Source organism: Takifugu rubripes, chromosome 5, assembly GCF_901000725.2.
Source record: "Takifugu rubripes chromosome 5, fTakRub1.2, whole genome shotgun sequence".
NCBI lineage: Eukaryota > Metazoa > Chordata > Actinopteri > Tetraodontiformes > Tetraodontidae > Takifugu > Takifugu rubripes.
The window spans coordinates 10,815,947-10,830,537 of NC_042289.1; the positions used below are offsets into that span (position 1 = coordinate 10,815,947).

Here is a 14,591-nt window from a genome sequence, read left to right on the forward strand (position 1 = left end):
CCAGGACCAGTCAGCATCCCAGCTTAAATGTCGGGCATCACTTCGGACAGTTTCAGCCCGTATTGCGCTGGCGGTTCTGCTTTCACCTGCCAGAGAAGCGTTGTTCTCTGGGGACGGTCGGCTGTGATCGGAGATCTCATTAATAAGCCGTCGGACTCCAGCCCGAGGCACCGAGCACGCGTGCAGCGCATATTGAAGCGCGCCTCCCGTCTCTGGCGCCAACGCCAGCTCAGTGCTGCAGCGGGTCGGTCCACGATCAGTCATCTTCAAAACATTCCGTTCGTCATTGTTCATCCGCCCGTCATCAATGAAACCTCCACAAAAGAAATCACCTCCGAAAATATTTTATTTGGTGTTGAAGTACATAAAACCTTCTGATAAAGCTTTATTTAAATATATATAATCGTCTCTCTTGAACAGGGGAGAATAAAGAGAGCAACACTCACAGCAAATACAAACCTGACACACAGGCAGAGCAAAGGTTCTGTCGCCTCTTCTGTGGGATATAGGTTCTTTTTCAGCTCTGAGGTAGGACACAAGCTCACAGCAAAGACAGAGAGAAAAGGTTTGGGGTGTAAATCACATCTTCTATATGGTTAAATACACAAAACTGCGCTGATGAACGAGGCTCAAAAATGCATAAATATCCAAATATAGCGATTTAAATAGATGTCACGCCACAGAGACACGTGCCAGTAGGCAGCAATCGCAGAGCACAGTTAAAGCAGGAACGTGTGTCGAGTCCTTCCTCCCCGTCGAGTCCTTCCTCCCCGTTGACTCCTTCCTCCCCGTCGAGTCCTTCCTCCCCGTTGACTCCTTCCTCCCTGTCGAGTCCTTCCTCCCCGTTGACTCCTTCCTCCCTGTCGACTCCTTCCTCCCCGTCGAGTCCTTCCTCCCCGTCGAGTCCTTCCTCCCTTCCTCCCTACCCTGATATCTGAATACCACCTTAACGCTCTTAACGGGATTTAGTGGCACCAGATCACGGAAAAAACAAAGGAAGCAGAAGTAACGATAAACCCTGACAGCAGCTGCATGCAGGAGACAACAAGACATCCTCGGCTGACGTTTCAGGTCTTTGACACATCAGATCAGACCCCTGACCAGTCCACCTCTGACCCCACAGCTCTCCTCCTCCTCCTCCTCCTCCTCCTCCTCTTCCAGTGACGTGGACAGAGGCCAAAGTCTCATGTGAGGGTTCTTCCCATTACGATGCAGCGGAGGCGTCTGAGGCAGGATTGTCAGGGTAAAAGCGGGAGGACGACACCTGAAACGCCGCTGCGTTGACAACCAAGCCGCTGCCCTGGTTAAGGCGATCGGTGGAGACAGGAAACACTTAGAATTTCATTTCTGAGAATCTGATTTCAAAGCTGTCGGTTTGAGACGTGAGCAGAAGCTCAATGAGATGCGGACACAGCACGAGCACGTATGCGCGCGCACACGCCTCGTGTTTCTGGGCGTGCGTACGGTGAATAACCTCTCATTTCGCTCCCGGCGCCGCGTCACGTCTGCCTCTGGAAGGGCAGATTGAGCGTCACGGTGGCCTCTCTTGGCTCCGCCCTCGGCCTGTTGATCATCTCGCATTCGTTCTGTCTCACGTTCTCCTCGTGCATCTGCGACACCTCGGTGGAGGCGGGCCCGAAGCCGGGCACGGTGTTGGCGACGTGCACGGCGTGGACCTTGTTCCGCCCGTTTTTGCTGAGGATGCAGCTGAACACCTTCTTGAAGCCTTTGCGGAAGTGTTTGGACACCAGCGCGTAGACGATGGGGTTGACGCAGGAGTTGGCGTAGGCCATGCAGTGGGACAGGAGCCTGAAGGCGTAGGTGGTCTGGTTAAAGGGGAAGTCTCCGTACAGGTAGCAGAGGATGACCACGTGGTAGGGCAGCCAGCAGATGCAGAACAGCACCGTGACGATGATGATCATTTTGGTCACTTTGCGCTTGGCCCGCTTGGATTCCGACATGCCGTCCAGAGGGTCCACGGCCGTCCACAGGAACTTGATGGTCCGGGTGTACGAGAGGCTGACGATCAGCACCGGGATGATGTAGCCGAACAGGAAGGTGCAGGTGTCCAGGACCTTCCGGTCCTCCTCCTCCCAGCCGGGGATGCAGACGGTGCTGTTGGCGTAATCGATCAGGTCGTAGTAGCTCAAATACGGGCCGGCAAATATCAGAGAAAGGCCCCAGATGATCACTATGGCGACGACGGCGTTGCGCGGGGTGCGGAGCTCTCTGGATCGCAGCGGGTAACGAATGGCCAGATACCTGATGACGAGAGAGTTAAAATCACTTAAACAGCAGTTTCGGTGGGCGCGCAGTGGTAGTTTAACTGGGTAATAACTGGAGGCCGATATGGGAGCAGTGGGGGATGGGTCTGCTGCCTGGGTTTAATCACACGGTCTAGCACGAGTCCCAGAGACACCTCAGAGAAATATGTCAAACTGGCTTTTGGAAGGTCTGATCTTGAACGGACTCGAAACCATGACAACAGCCGCGCGTTCCCGCGCTGCCTGCGGCGATGAAGTCACACCTCGGACTGCGACTGTGGCGCCGTGATTAAACAAGCGAAGAAGAAGAGAAAATTACGGGAACGGGGAGGTGTTTAACAGGAGTAGCTGCTTCCACACACAGAAACGCTCCTGCCTGAGATCCCAGCAGAAGAAGACGCCGCCTCCGTGGCGAGGGGAGCCGCGGCTCCTCAGACAGTGTTCTGATAGCATCGATGAAATCTGAGGACGGGTTCAAACACTGGACAGTTTCAGCGCTTCTCTGGACCCAAACTGAACCCGACTCATCCCGGTTGTGTTGGATTAGACTCTAATCATTAGAGTGAGCTAGTGGGATCTTCGCCTTTTTTTAATTAATGGAATCAGCTCGTTCCCCCTCACAATATCCCAGTAAACACCAGTGTGTGGGCGGTGAGATTCAACCACAGCCGCTCATTCACTGGACGCTCGCCGACTGGGGTCAAAGGTCGAATCAAGAACTCATATTTTTCCCACCTGTTGCAGCAGATTAGGATCTCGCTCACGGAGCCTCCGACATGTTTGATCGGAGGGTTTCCACCGCGGAGCCGCAATCTGGCTCGGTCAACACGACCCCGGCTGGAAACGTCTCTAAAGAACCTTTCCGGCGGGGAGGATTATACACGAGTCCCTCATTAAGTATTTAATTCCATCGCAGACTCTGCGAGGGCTCGCGGGGGCTTGATTAATGACTATCCTTCAGAGGTATATTAAAAAAAAAAGGATGTGGTAAAGGAATGAAATGCCAATTCCAGCCCACGCAGTATAAAAAAAAAGAGCCCTCAAATATAAATGCAGATCATATCGATTCGCTCTTGGAATGAAGGCTGGGTGCTGAATGGATTCCTGCCTCTCTCTGTTACTAAACACAAGGAGGTGAATCGATCAGGCCTGATGAGACACTGCGTGAGTAGACTCTTGTTACCTGATAATCCTGCGGATCAATAATTCAATTTCCTGTCTGCAAGTGGCCCGAATAAATGACTTTTGAGCCTCTTTCCTCTCCCACCCACACCCATTGTTTGTTCTGAATGATTTGGTACCTGTCCACGGAGACGGCGGCGAGCGTGAAGCTGCTGGCGTACATGGTGAGGTTGATGAAGAAGTGGACCACCTTGCACATGAAGGAGCCGAACACCCAGTCCTCCAGGGAGTAGATGGTGGCTTGGAAAGGGACGCAGAAGATGATGAAGGAGAAGTCGGCCACGCTCAGGTTGAGGATGAACAGGTTGGTGGTGTTGTAGCCCACCTGGCCGCTGCGCAGCAGCACGGCCAGCACCAGGCTGTTGCCCACGGTGCCCAGCAGGAAGATGAGGGAGAAGACCACCGACACGATCACGCTGGTGGGGTTGATTTGGTAGCTCTCCGACACGTTCGCCGGACCCCCCAGCTTCCCCAAATCCTCCAAATCGGACATTTTTCAGGTCTGAAATGAGAGGACAAAAGCGCACCGACGGTCGGACTGTTAATTAAGTTAACGAGGCTTCGCTCCAAAGACTCCTGTCAGTGCATTAGTGCTGGGCCACAACAGCTCCGAGAAGCGCTTCCCTAATTGGCTGGTGGGAGTTAGTCGGAGGCGTCCTGGGAATACTTTTCATCTCTTTAATCATGACTGAGCCTGTCGGGCAGACGGATACACCTAGTCAAGCCCAAATGGGCTCTTTTTTTTTAGATGTTTTTTGAATGCGAGCAGAACTCCAGCGTCTCAGCCTCCGGCACTCACGTTAAGTGACGCACTTTTCTCAAAATTAGGACAGAGCTGAAGTGGCTGCGACGTCGATGCTTTGGAGAGGTTCTGGAGTCTGAGTCAGAGTCAAAAGAGACCCGCCCGAGCCTTGTGATCCGGTTCCAGTCGGTTCCTCAAAGCTCCGAGCCACAGAGCAGCCAGGACATGGAGCTGGAGCTGGGTACGGGATAAAACCGGCTAAACTGAATGAACAAAAAGCGATTGGAGTCTTTCAAGCTGGAGGGCTCTGAGAGTAACGTGAGGCTTTCAGGAGCAGATGGCTCATTTGCAGAGCTCTTCACGCTGATTCCCAAAAAACAATCAACAATCTCTTGTTCACGGACGCCTCCTCCATGGGATCCATGTCACATCATCCTCTGCAGAGAGCTCTCCTGTTACGCACCTTTTCATGCATGGAAATGGGACCCAAGTGGAGGAAACAGATTTCCAGCCAATTTCGATTTAAATAAGCAGATGTTTGATGGAGAGTCGCTTGCTGGTTATGCTGCTTAAATGACATCTTATTTTCCATGCAACTGAGGCTCAGGATGCATGGCAGCACAGACGCGGCACAATAGGATTTACAGAGCTGAAAATAAAGGTGGTGAATGAAGTTTGCCCTCCCAAAGCTCAACAAAGCGCTTAACAAAGGAAACTCTGCTCCATGCGACAATGACCGAGCAAAATAAAAGCCAGAGGCATCAAACAAGTGGGAGAAGCGAGGTCGGCATTAAGTTGGCAGCAGTGGAATGTCGCGCGCTCAATGCAGCAGATTCTCCTCTCCCTCTTCTATCATGTTGCTGATTCCCAGTTTGGGGGGAAACGTCTGAGACGGATGTTAAATCTGGGAAATGAAGCCCAGGACTCCTGTGCAGGAGTCTCAGGGGGAATCAGGGACAGACGAGCAGGCGCTTTATGTGCCGGTGCATCATTCCCCATCACTGGAAACGAGACAGGGAGTCATGAAAGAGGCAGAATGAAGGACGGCTCACACACTTTGGAGCGGCGCCGAGGCGAGGGGCCGCAGGTCCGATTACATAAGTTTGCATCTCGGCGGAGCAGCCGTAACCTGGCTAATGTTTTAAAAGAAAAACACAGAACAGAGGAGGGTCCCCCAGCATTTCCCAACCGAAAGCAAAAATCACTATGCAGGTGCAGGGGGGGGGGGCACACCTACCGGACCGCTCCAGTCGTGTCCAAAGCTTCGGACTGTCGCCAACGCTGCAGGAGGCTGCTGGTGCTCTCTCACGCCGATGCCGCTGCTCTCCCACCGTTCATCGCTATCTGTCTGCTGCTATCTCACTCCCCCCCCCCCCCCAGCCCCAGCAAGAACTCCTCCTCCACATTCACTCAGACGTCGACACTTCGCTGCAGAGCTGCGAGGCGGGGGTGTGTGTGTGTGTGTGTGCATGTGTGTGTGTGTGTGTGTGTGCATAATCAGGACGCTTCCTGACAAAATGCTGCCTCAGAGCGGCATCGATCCCTCACGAGTTCAAGCCCCCAAATAAAGTCTGGCGCCCCCTTGCGGCGCCGCTGTGCGCTGGAAGGGGGACCCCTCTGCACCAAGTCCTCCATAGATGAGGAGACCAGCCCACGATCAGCGTGGACAGCTTGTGACGGTGCATGCATCTATGAATCAGCCTCCAGAAGGCTTCAGCGTGATCACGGGATGCTCTGACACCGCTCCGTCACGTGTACAGCCGCTCTAACTTCTGAACCACTCGCGCGGAACCTTTATTCTGACATCTCCTTCGCCCCCGCCGACCCTGAAGACAAGCTGCCAGACCAAGGCCGAGCTGCTGTCAAATCACATCCGTCACTCAGCCACAAGACACCTGCTCGCACGGCGAGGGGGCCGGAGCGTGGCCCCCAGCAGCAAACACCACCTGTGCAAGACAAGCACCATCCTTCCGCCCCATCACTCGCTCCCTTCCTCCATTTATCCATTTTCTTTAATCCGCTCGTCTATCTCGCATCCGCACAGACGGCTTGGAATAACATTCTGAAATACCTCTGGGTGTTGTTCCATGGGAGCGTCTCCATGGCAACCGCTTTGAAAGAAAGGAGAAAACAGATTGATTTCCATCCAGAAAGAAATCAGAGCAGCTGGAACGTGGAGGTTCCGGGCAGATACGGGGGGGGGGCACAAGGGTCAATAATTAAAAGTCAGCAGCAGGCAGACGGAGTCAGATCGAGTCTGAACCTCGATCACCTGTCTATGCCGATGAGATCACAAACATCACTACTGATAAAAGTCCTAGTTTGCTGTTGTCAGTCCGGCGGACTGATTTGGCCCTCCGAGGACCCCTCGGAGACGTTCATATATTGACTCCTTTTTCCAGAAGTTGTGACTGATTCTCAGAAAACAGCAGTCGGCTGCATCAGGAGGTGGATTCTCAAGGCCATAACTGCGGCATTGGTATCAATGATGTAACAAAGATGAAAAAGGAGGCAAAAAAACAGGAATTAGGTCCAAACAGGAACCAAAACAGGCTGCAGGAAGTTCAGCACAAGGCTAAGAAGGTCGCAGAGTGCGATGACGCAACACCTGCGTCGGACGGATCCCTGCTGTGCTGTTGTTCCTGTTGCGGGTGTTTACAGCGGCGCGCCGCTGGTTAAACCCAACCTGCCACCACGGATCTCATTTATTGACCACGCTGTTCCATTATACCGTGGTTGCCTTGGAAACGCGTGCAGATGAGGGCATAATTGCATCGGTGCCTAATGTTGGGAACCGTATGCGCCTCTGCTGGGTTTGCTGGCTGCTCTGACAGGCGGTTTGGGCGCGGCAGCAACGGCGCCGCTTTCATCTGGCTGCTAATGGTGCTCTTTTGTAAAGAGTCTCGATAGATAATCAATTGCAATTGTCATCAATTATTCATGCAGCGCAGTCCATCTACAGGAATACCGCTTAATTAAATGCCGAGGCGATTAAAAACAAGAGACAGTTAATTTAGAAAAGAGAAACAAAATCCTCTTCGAAGCTGCGGGAGGGAAGAACCTCTCAAGGTTACAAAAGAGGGGAAAAAGAGAAAAAGATCGAACGGTCAGCGTCTCTTTGAAAGGCTAACGCGGCTAATGAGCAATCTTTGCCCACAAAAATGAAGCCGAGTTTTAATAAATCCGATTTATGTGCAGGAAGCAGCGGGTTTCACCACCTGGTTTCACCTCAGAGACTCGTGTTATCGCTGAGAAAAACACCTTTGGCTTGACTGCTGGTTTCTACAAATAATAACAGGCGGTAACGAGGAGGCCCAGGAAGGAGCCCAGAGGAACATCACATTTCAGGCTGCCCTTGATGGAGCAGTCGTCACGCAACCTCGGTCCTTCCTGGTGTTGATGATCAGGATAGCTGAGCCTGAACAAACCTCAGACTGTTTCTGAGGTCTGTCAGGAGGAGCAGAGGCCTGTCAGGAGGAGAAGAGGCCTGTCAGGAGGAGAAGAGGTCTGTCAGGAGGAGAAGAGGCCTGTCAGGAGGAGAAGAGGTCTGTCAGGAGGAGAAGAGGCCTGTCAGGAGGAGCAGAGGCCTGTCAGGAGGAGCAGAAGTCTGTTAGGAGGAGTAGAGGTCTGTTAGGAGGAGCAGGAGTCAATCAGGAGGAGCAGAAGTCTGTCAGGAGGAGCAGAGGTCTGTCAGGAGGAGCAGAGGTCTGTCAGGAGGAGCAGAGGTCTGTTAGGAGGAGCAGAAGTCTGTCAGGAGGAGCAGAGGTCTGTCAGGAGGAGCAGAGGTCTGTCAGGAGGAGAAGAGGCCTGTCAGGAGGAGCAGAAGTCTGTTAGGAGGAGTAGAGGTCTGTTAGGAGGAGCAGGAGTCAATCAGGAGGAGCAGAAGTCTGTCAGGAGGAGCAGAAGTCTGTCAGGAGGAGCAGAGGTCTGTCAGGAGGAGCAGAGGTCTGTTAGGAGGAGCAGAGGTCTGTCAGGAGGAGCAGAAGTCTGTCAGGAGGAGCAGAGGCCTGTCAGGAGGAGCAGAGGCCTGTCAGGAGGAGCAGAGGTCTGTCAGGAGGAGCAGAAGTCTGTCAGGAGGAGCAGAGGCCTGTCAGGAGGAGCAGAGGTCTGTTAGGAGGAGCAGAAGTCTGTCAGGAGGAGCAGAGGCCTGTCAGGAGGAGCAGAGGCCTGTCAGGAGGAGCAGAGGTCTGTCAGGAGGAGCAGAGGCCTGTCAGGAGGAGCAGAGGTCTGTCAGGAGGAGAAGAGGTCTGTCAGGAGGAGAAGAGGCCTGTCAGGAGGAGAAGAGGTCTGTCAGGAGGAGAAGAGGCCTGTCAGGAGGAGCAGAGGCCTGTCAGGAGGAGCAGAAGTCTGTTAGGAGGAGTAGAGGTCTGTTAGGAGGAGAAGAGGCCTGTCAGGAGGAGAAGAGGTCTGTCAGGAGGAGAAGAGGCCTGTCAGGAGGAGCAGAGGCCTGTCAGGAGGAGCAGAAGTCTGTTAGGAGGAGCAGAGGTCTGTCAGGAGGAGCAGAGGTCTGTCAGGAGGAGCAGAGGTCTGTTAGGAGGAGCAGAGGCCTGTCAGGAGGAGCAGAAGTCTGTTAGGAGGAGCAGAAGTCTGTCAGGAGGAGCAGAGGTCTGTCAGGAGGAGCAGAGGTCTGTTAGGAGGAGCAGAGGTCTGTCAGGAGGAGCAGAAGTCTGTCAGGAGGAGCAGAGGCCTGTCAGGAGGAGCAGAGGCCTGTCAGGAGGAGCAGAGGTCTGTCAGGAGGAGCAGAAGTCTGTCAGGAGGAGCAGAGGCCTGTCAGGAGGAGCAGAGGTCTGTTAGGAGGAGCAGAAGTCTGTCAGGAGGAGCAGAGGCCTGTCAGGAGGAGCAGAGGCCTGTCAGGAGGAGCAGAGGTCTGTCAGGAGGAGCAGAGGCCTGTCAGGAGGAGCAGAGGTCTGTCAGGAGGAGCAGAAGTCTGTCAGGAGGAGCAGAGGTCTGTCAGGAGGAGCAGAAGTCTGTCAGGAGGAGCAGAGGTCTGTCAGGAGGAGCAGAGGCCTGTCAGGAGGAGCAGAGGCCTGTCAGGAGGAGCAGAGGTCTGTCAGGAGGAGCAGAGGTCTGTTAGGAGGAGCAGAAGTCTGTCAGGAGGAGCAGAAGTCTGTCAGGAGGAGCAGAGGCCTGTCAGGAGGAGCAGAGGTCTGTTAGGAGGAGCAGAAGTCTGTCAGGAGGAGCAGAGGCCTGTCAGGAGGAGCAGAGGTCTGTCAGGAGGAGCAGAAGTCTGTCAGGAGGAGCAGAGGCCTGTCAGGAGGAGCAGAGGTCTATCAGGAGGAGCAGAGGCCTGTCAGGAGGAGCAGAAGTCTGTCAGGAGGAGCAGAGGCCTGTCAGGAGGTTACTGAAACTTCCCAAGAGCCCTTGAGCAAGTTCCTGCCGGTGGACTGAAGGAATTGAAGGTTGGGAGGAAGCAACAACAGACAGAGACGGAGCAGCAGATGGGACAGATGTTGAGATGCTGCGAATGAAAGCTCAGGAGGCGAGGACACTTCAGACAGAGGAGCAGAACTTTCATCATCAGAGGGGAAGAAAAATGCTTCCAGAACCTGGAGAAGCCTGGAGAGGCCTGGAGAAGTCTGGAGAATCCCGGAGAGGCCTGGAGAATCTGAACCGGCAGCTCTGACCACCATGGTACAGAGGCCTGCAGAAGAGGATCTGGGTTCTGGGCTCCACGGTTCTGGGGAGTCGGGGAGAACCGTGGAGCAGCTGTCACATGAGGATCACAGGTTGCAGGTTTGAAACTAATGAATCTAATGACTGCTCACATGAGTATTCAGAATTAACAAGTTCATGTGCTGCTCCTGCACACAGACGGTTGTTACCATAGCAATCATTTCTGCCCCCCCCCCCCCATTTTCTATACACCTTTTTCCTTCTGTGCTGTGAATTCTTCCCTCATAATCCAGTTGTTCACTCAATCTTCTATCTTTGTGAGGACCCTCACTGTAAAACACCCCCCACCCATACAAGAGTAAACACACACTCACATGCGTCCTCATATTTCTATCTTTGTGAGAACTTTCATAGATGAAACACTGCTCACTTTTGGCTTCATTTCAAGCATTTACGAATATAAGAGAAGCAACAGCCATTCAGTGGACAGCTTCACTCCAACCCTCCCCTAAAATTACACCCTCATCTCTGTTCAAAAGGAACTTTATTTTTCAGCTAATTGATATTTTTTGCATGCTTGTCGACGTCGTTTGGATAAAGAATAGTCCCAGCTGATTTCCGCCGCTGTGCTGCCCCCTGCTGGTCACCCCCGGCCGCAGTTCCCTCCAACCAGTGTCGGAATTTTAAGTGGTTTTAACGCGTCTGTCTTGGACGCGGTCCTAGGAGTCTCTAGTGGTCGTTTCCATGGTAATCTGTGCGCAGTCAATGTTATTACATCATCAGCGCATGAGATCAAAAGTTAAAAAATGCAGAAAACATCCCATCTGTTTAGATCAGGAATAATTTATTCTTTAACTGAGGGATAATAATGATTAAATCAGATCTGTATATAAAATATGTACAGAGGAATTCCGTAAAAACGGCAGCTTCAGCGCGCGTGTGCTTGTGTCGGAGACGGCGGTCCATGCGTCCTTGCTCCCGGCTGTGTCCCAGATGTGCGGCTGCTGGTGGATTATTAGCTTCAGATGACGGCGGCGTGTTCAGATTAAGAAAGGCTGCAGTTGGACTGTCGGGACTCTCTGCCCTGAACGTGGGGGGGGAGAAAACAGGACAAAAAAACCCCGTTAAAAGTTCTCCTCACGCCACAAGTCAAAATATTTATCGGAGAAACTGCGGCCGACAACGGCCAGGAGAGAAATCTCAAAGGGAATGGGTTGCCGTGGCAACAGTGTACCTCCGCGGGCTTCCTGTTAGCATGCTAGTGTCGGCTAAGCCTTCCGGGTACCTGTTGTCTCTGCTGCTGGCGTCTGTACTCTTCTTCGCTGGCAGCGAGAGCCTGAGCGAGCGCCAGGTCCTCCTGCTCCTGAGGGCTGACATGCAAAAGCGCACGTGTGTGAGCAGCCTTCTCGCGTGACGCTGCGCGGCGCCCCCTTCAAGGCGCGAACGCCATTTTTGTGCGTGTGAAAAGGCTCCGCCCGATATCGGCTCACCTGAGTGGAGGCTGGACTGGTCTGGACTCCGCCAGCGACATCTCCAGCGCCCTCTGTAAGGCCTGATCCTCCGTCTGAAGGGGCGGAACACACACACACGCACACGCACCAAGTCAGCAGTTGTGATTCTGTCTCATTGTAACTACAGCTGGGATGTTCTCACCATGCCCGCCTGGAAGGATGCTGATGGAGGGATGACATTCTGTGCTGACACTGAGGTGGGGAGCCGCTGGGGGGCGCTAGAGAGGGGGGAGAAAGCCATCTGATAAGCCAGTTTTATGGCAGAGGAGTCAGAGCGTGCGCGGCCTAACCTGCTGCTGTGCGCTCTGCCAATGCCGTTAGAAACGGGGGGAGGGTTCCCCGTGGAGGAAGAGCTGGACGCCGAGGAGGAGGAAGCGCTCGCCCTCATCACAGCAGCATGTCTGGAGAAGAAGAAATGAGATCAGATGGAATGGCGCCGCGTGTTCTTCCTTCAGACGGACCTGCAGGACGTGGCTGCACCCACCCGGACTTGGACAGAGATTTGCCATCGGGCTTACAGTCGTGGTCTAAAGGGTGTCGGTGCTTAAGGCAGAAATTTAGGTGACACTGGTCACACGTCACTCGCATCATTTCCTTCTGCTTACAGCCTCCTTTGGAACATTTGTTGGTGAAAATCTGAAAGACAACCAGGCTTTTATTGTTTGTTTGCTGACTGACGGCCGCGCCGGACACATCAGGGTTATCTGGACCTTTCTCTTTCTCTGAGCGGGGTCCGATTTGCAGTCTCTGTCGATGTGTTCGCCCACTTTAATGTCGGGCATCTCGCCTCTCTTCACTGGGATGGGGATGTTGCACAAAGGACACACTGGGACCTGGATATCCTGCAGAAAAATAGAAACATTAGCGAGTGTTTCAGATGCTACCTCATGTTAACAGGAGTTAACCATTTGGTTCTTCTGCCATTACCTTTTTGTAGGATGACGTGCATTTGTGATTTGCATATGTTATATGATCCTTGCAAAAGATCTCCTGACAGGCGTCACATCTCATCGGAAGAAAATCTGCAAGGAATTTTTTTAAATAACCGACTTAAGGGGATCAAATTGGACGTCAGGACTTTTTTTTGACACAACTAAAGTGGTCGCAGGTTACGCCTGAATAAATGTGGCTTCTTACTAACCTAAACGTTTGCAGGTCTTCTCGGAGCAGTGTTCTCCCAAATCTGGAAACTCCATCTCAGAAAAGCGGGTTGGTAAAAGCTCAATGAAACTAAAGGAGACCAAGAAAAAGGGAGAGAAAATGACATCAAGGATGTAAACAAAAGTGGGAGTGATGCTAACGGTGCTAACCATTAGCCGCCGTGTCAATATCAGCCAAGTCATCATGAGTGGGCAAGATTTTGAAGTCGATAGTAAAATATACACTTGCTTGGATGGAATATGTGGTGTGAATAGGAATATGATAGTGGAAGCTTACAGACTATGATGAAAATGACTTTATCCTGAAAACTACTCATACATAAATACATGATCGGAAACCTCCGGAAGACACAGCTAAACAAGCTAGCCAGGCCCTGAGAATTTCAGATTATTTTGCTCAGTTACATCGCCACAGATTACACCAGATTACGATTTTATGGAACAGGGGGTGTCACTTTGCCATAAGGAAATATTCCTGGAATCTTAAATGACACCCAAACAATTTCTCAAATCGATTTTCTCTTCATGAGCTAAGCCTTCGAAGCTATCTTACTTTCCCAAACAATATCGAACATTATAAGACAAGGACCTCAAAAATAAGGACTAAATAAGGACCATAAACATGCTCTTTGTGTTCGTCCATTAGAAAAACATGAAAACACTGTCAACACACTTATTTGCTGTACTATTAGCAGAATAAGCTATGCTAACCAGCATTTGTTGGAGTTCTACTCACCAAACTGTTTACTCGTCGCGCAGCTGTGACGTAAATAAGTCTTAAATCGAACTGTCGAGCCAAGTATTGTTCGTTTTTCTCGTTTGTGGCAGCAGTTTAAACGCCGATCACAGCCAAGATGTCTCTGTTTTCGTCCTTTTCGATGTGTCACGGAGGCTCCTCCTCGGTTAGACCTTCATCTGACGTCGGAAGGTAAATTTGTGTCCGTAGGAGTGGTTTTATTAAGCAATCTGCGGGAATCTGGTGGATTCTGGAATCATCCAGAATCACGAACTCAAGAAGTTTGTTTTTTTTTAATCACTGAACAATCTAATGAATAAAAAGAGAGTTGTTTTATTCTTTACCTATTTAATCCCTTCAGAATATTTGTTCTCGATATCTCCTTCATGTATACTTTATCATACTTATGATGATAAACGTTATCATTTATCATACTACACTGGGCTATATTACTCATTTTATGTTCTTGTAACCTTCTAATCATTTCATTTATTGTGAATATTCACACCGGAAGTGCAGTTTACGCTCACTCCTGTGGTTCTTACATATGTTTAGCGCCCCTTGTGGTCATATTGAAAACTGCATCTACATCTGCGCACGCCGCCGCACTGTAACTTCCGGTAGAACCTTTTCAGTATAAAAGAACCAGCTCGATTAATGTTTTCAGACAAAATCTCTGGCCTGTGTGTTTAATATTCATATTTTTATTATTTAGGTTTGCTATGAAATGTGGTAAGAAATAGTAATAATATGTAGTACAGCCTATAGTATCCTGTGTCTTGGGTTATTTTGGAGCAACTGTTAATAAATATCTCAGCTCTGAATTCATCTGAAATCCCCTGACATGTCCCAAACCCTTTAGAGACATTTTATTTGATCAGGACTGAACCTCGGAGCGTATTCCTGGTTTACAAAACCTCTGTTTTAGGGAATAAAAGTGCCTAGCGAAGCGCACAACCGTTCCCTCTGTACTTATTAGCTGTACGCTAGGAGTTACTCAGAGAGAAGCTCAAACTTGACTTCAGTGCTTTTACTCATGTCATGTGATGGCTGATAACAGACCTTCCTGTCAGCAACGCTAATGGACTGAGACATAATTGGACTGGGATTCTAAAAGCACCATTAAAATTACCCCGATAGAGACGCTGCGCATTCTGCTGTTATTTTGAAGAGATGGTTTCATATCAGAAACTAAAAGAGTCATGAGGTCTGCTGTCCTGGAGACACAACGATTCCAGCATGACAGTCATTTTTCTTTCCATCTAAAAGATTCAAACTTGAGTCCATTATGAAGTCTGTGAGTAAACCACAAGATGGAGTCCAGCTGCACTCAACAGCCGCCTGAAAAGGCCTCCACAGACTCCAGGGGCAGATTTAAATGAG

The 14,591-nt window shown here is 51.1% G+C and overlaps 2 protein-coding genes across 5 annotated transcripts; both read right to left on the reverse strand.

The window, feature by feature from the left end:
• Nucleotides 1–330: 330 nt before the first annotated feature.
• Nucleotides 331–6,794, reverse strand: galr2b (galanin receptor 2b). Of its 2 annotated transcripts, none has more exons than XM_003964853.3 (3): nt 6,260–6,794; nt 3,566–3,948; nt 331–2,262 (listed from the first exon to the last, which is right to left on the reverse strand). In XM_003964853.3, exons 2-3 carry the CDS (start codon nt 3,937–3,939, stop codon nt 1,500–1,502), a joined length of 1,137 nt encoding a protein of 378 aa, XP_003964902.1. In that variant the 5' UTR covers nt 3,940–3,948; nt 6,260–6,794; the 3' UTR covers nt 331–1,499. The 2 variants fall into 2 exon arrangements, with proteins under 2 accessions (XP_003964902.1, XP_029692706.1); XM_029836846.1 differs by lacking the exon at nt 6,260–6,794 and adding an exon at nt 5,426–5,557.
• Nucleotides 6,795–10,628: 3,834 nt separating this feature from the next.
• On the reverse strand, nt 10,629–13,406 carry zfand2a (zinc finger, AN1-type domain 2A). Of its 3 annotated transcripts, none has more exons than XM_011604135.2 (10): nt 13,209–13,404; nt 12,454–12,542; nt 12,240–12,334; nt 12,023–12,154; nt 11,797–11,948; nt 11,603–11,713; nt 11,455–11,530; nt 11,292–11,365; nt 11,036–11,171; nt 10,629–10,885 (listed from the first exon to the last, which is right to left on the reverse strand). In XM_011604135.2, the coding sequence occupies exons 2-9, from the start codon at nt 12,506–12,508 to the stop codon at nt 11,060–11,062; spliced, it is 807 nt and encodes a 268-aa protein (XP_011602437.2). In that variant the 5' UTR covers nt 12,509–12,542; nt 13,209–13,404; the 3' UTR covers nt 10,629–10,885; nt 11,036–11,059. The 3 variants fall into 3 exon arrangements, with proteins under 3 accessions (XP_011602437.2, XP_011602436.2, XP_003964828.2); XM_011604134.2 differs by having other exon boundaries at nt 11,087–11,171; nt 13,209–13,403; XM_003964779.3 differs by having other exon boundaries at nt 11,087–11,171; nt 11,455–11,713; nt 13,209–13,406.
• Nucleotides 13,407–14,591: the final 1,185 nt, after the last annotated feature.

Bases quoted from the DNA above. Each gene is read 5' to 3' on its own strand.
- zfand2a (XM_003964779.3), bottom strand. From the start codon at position 12,508: ATGGAGTTTCCAGATTTGGGAGAACACTGCTCCGAGAAGACCTGCAAA. The intron at 12,155-12,239 runs GTAATGGCAGAA...ATTTTTCTGCAG, and splicing joins GCACGTCATCCTACAAAAAG to GATATCCAGGTCCCAGTGTG. The intron at 11,949-12,022 runs GTCCAGATAACC...GTTGTCTTTCAG, and splicing joins CCGCTCAGAGAAAGAGAAAG to ATTTTCACCAACAAATGTTC.
- galr2b (XM_003964853.3), bottom strand. From the start codon at position 3,939: ATGTCCGATTTGGAGGATTTGGGGAAGCTGGGGGGTCCGGCGAACGTG. The intron at 2,263-3,565 runs GTACCAAATCAT...TCTCGTCATCAG, and splicing joins GCCGCCGTCTCCGTGGACAG to GTATCTGGCCATTCGTTACC.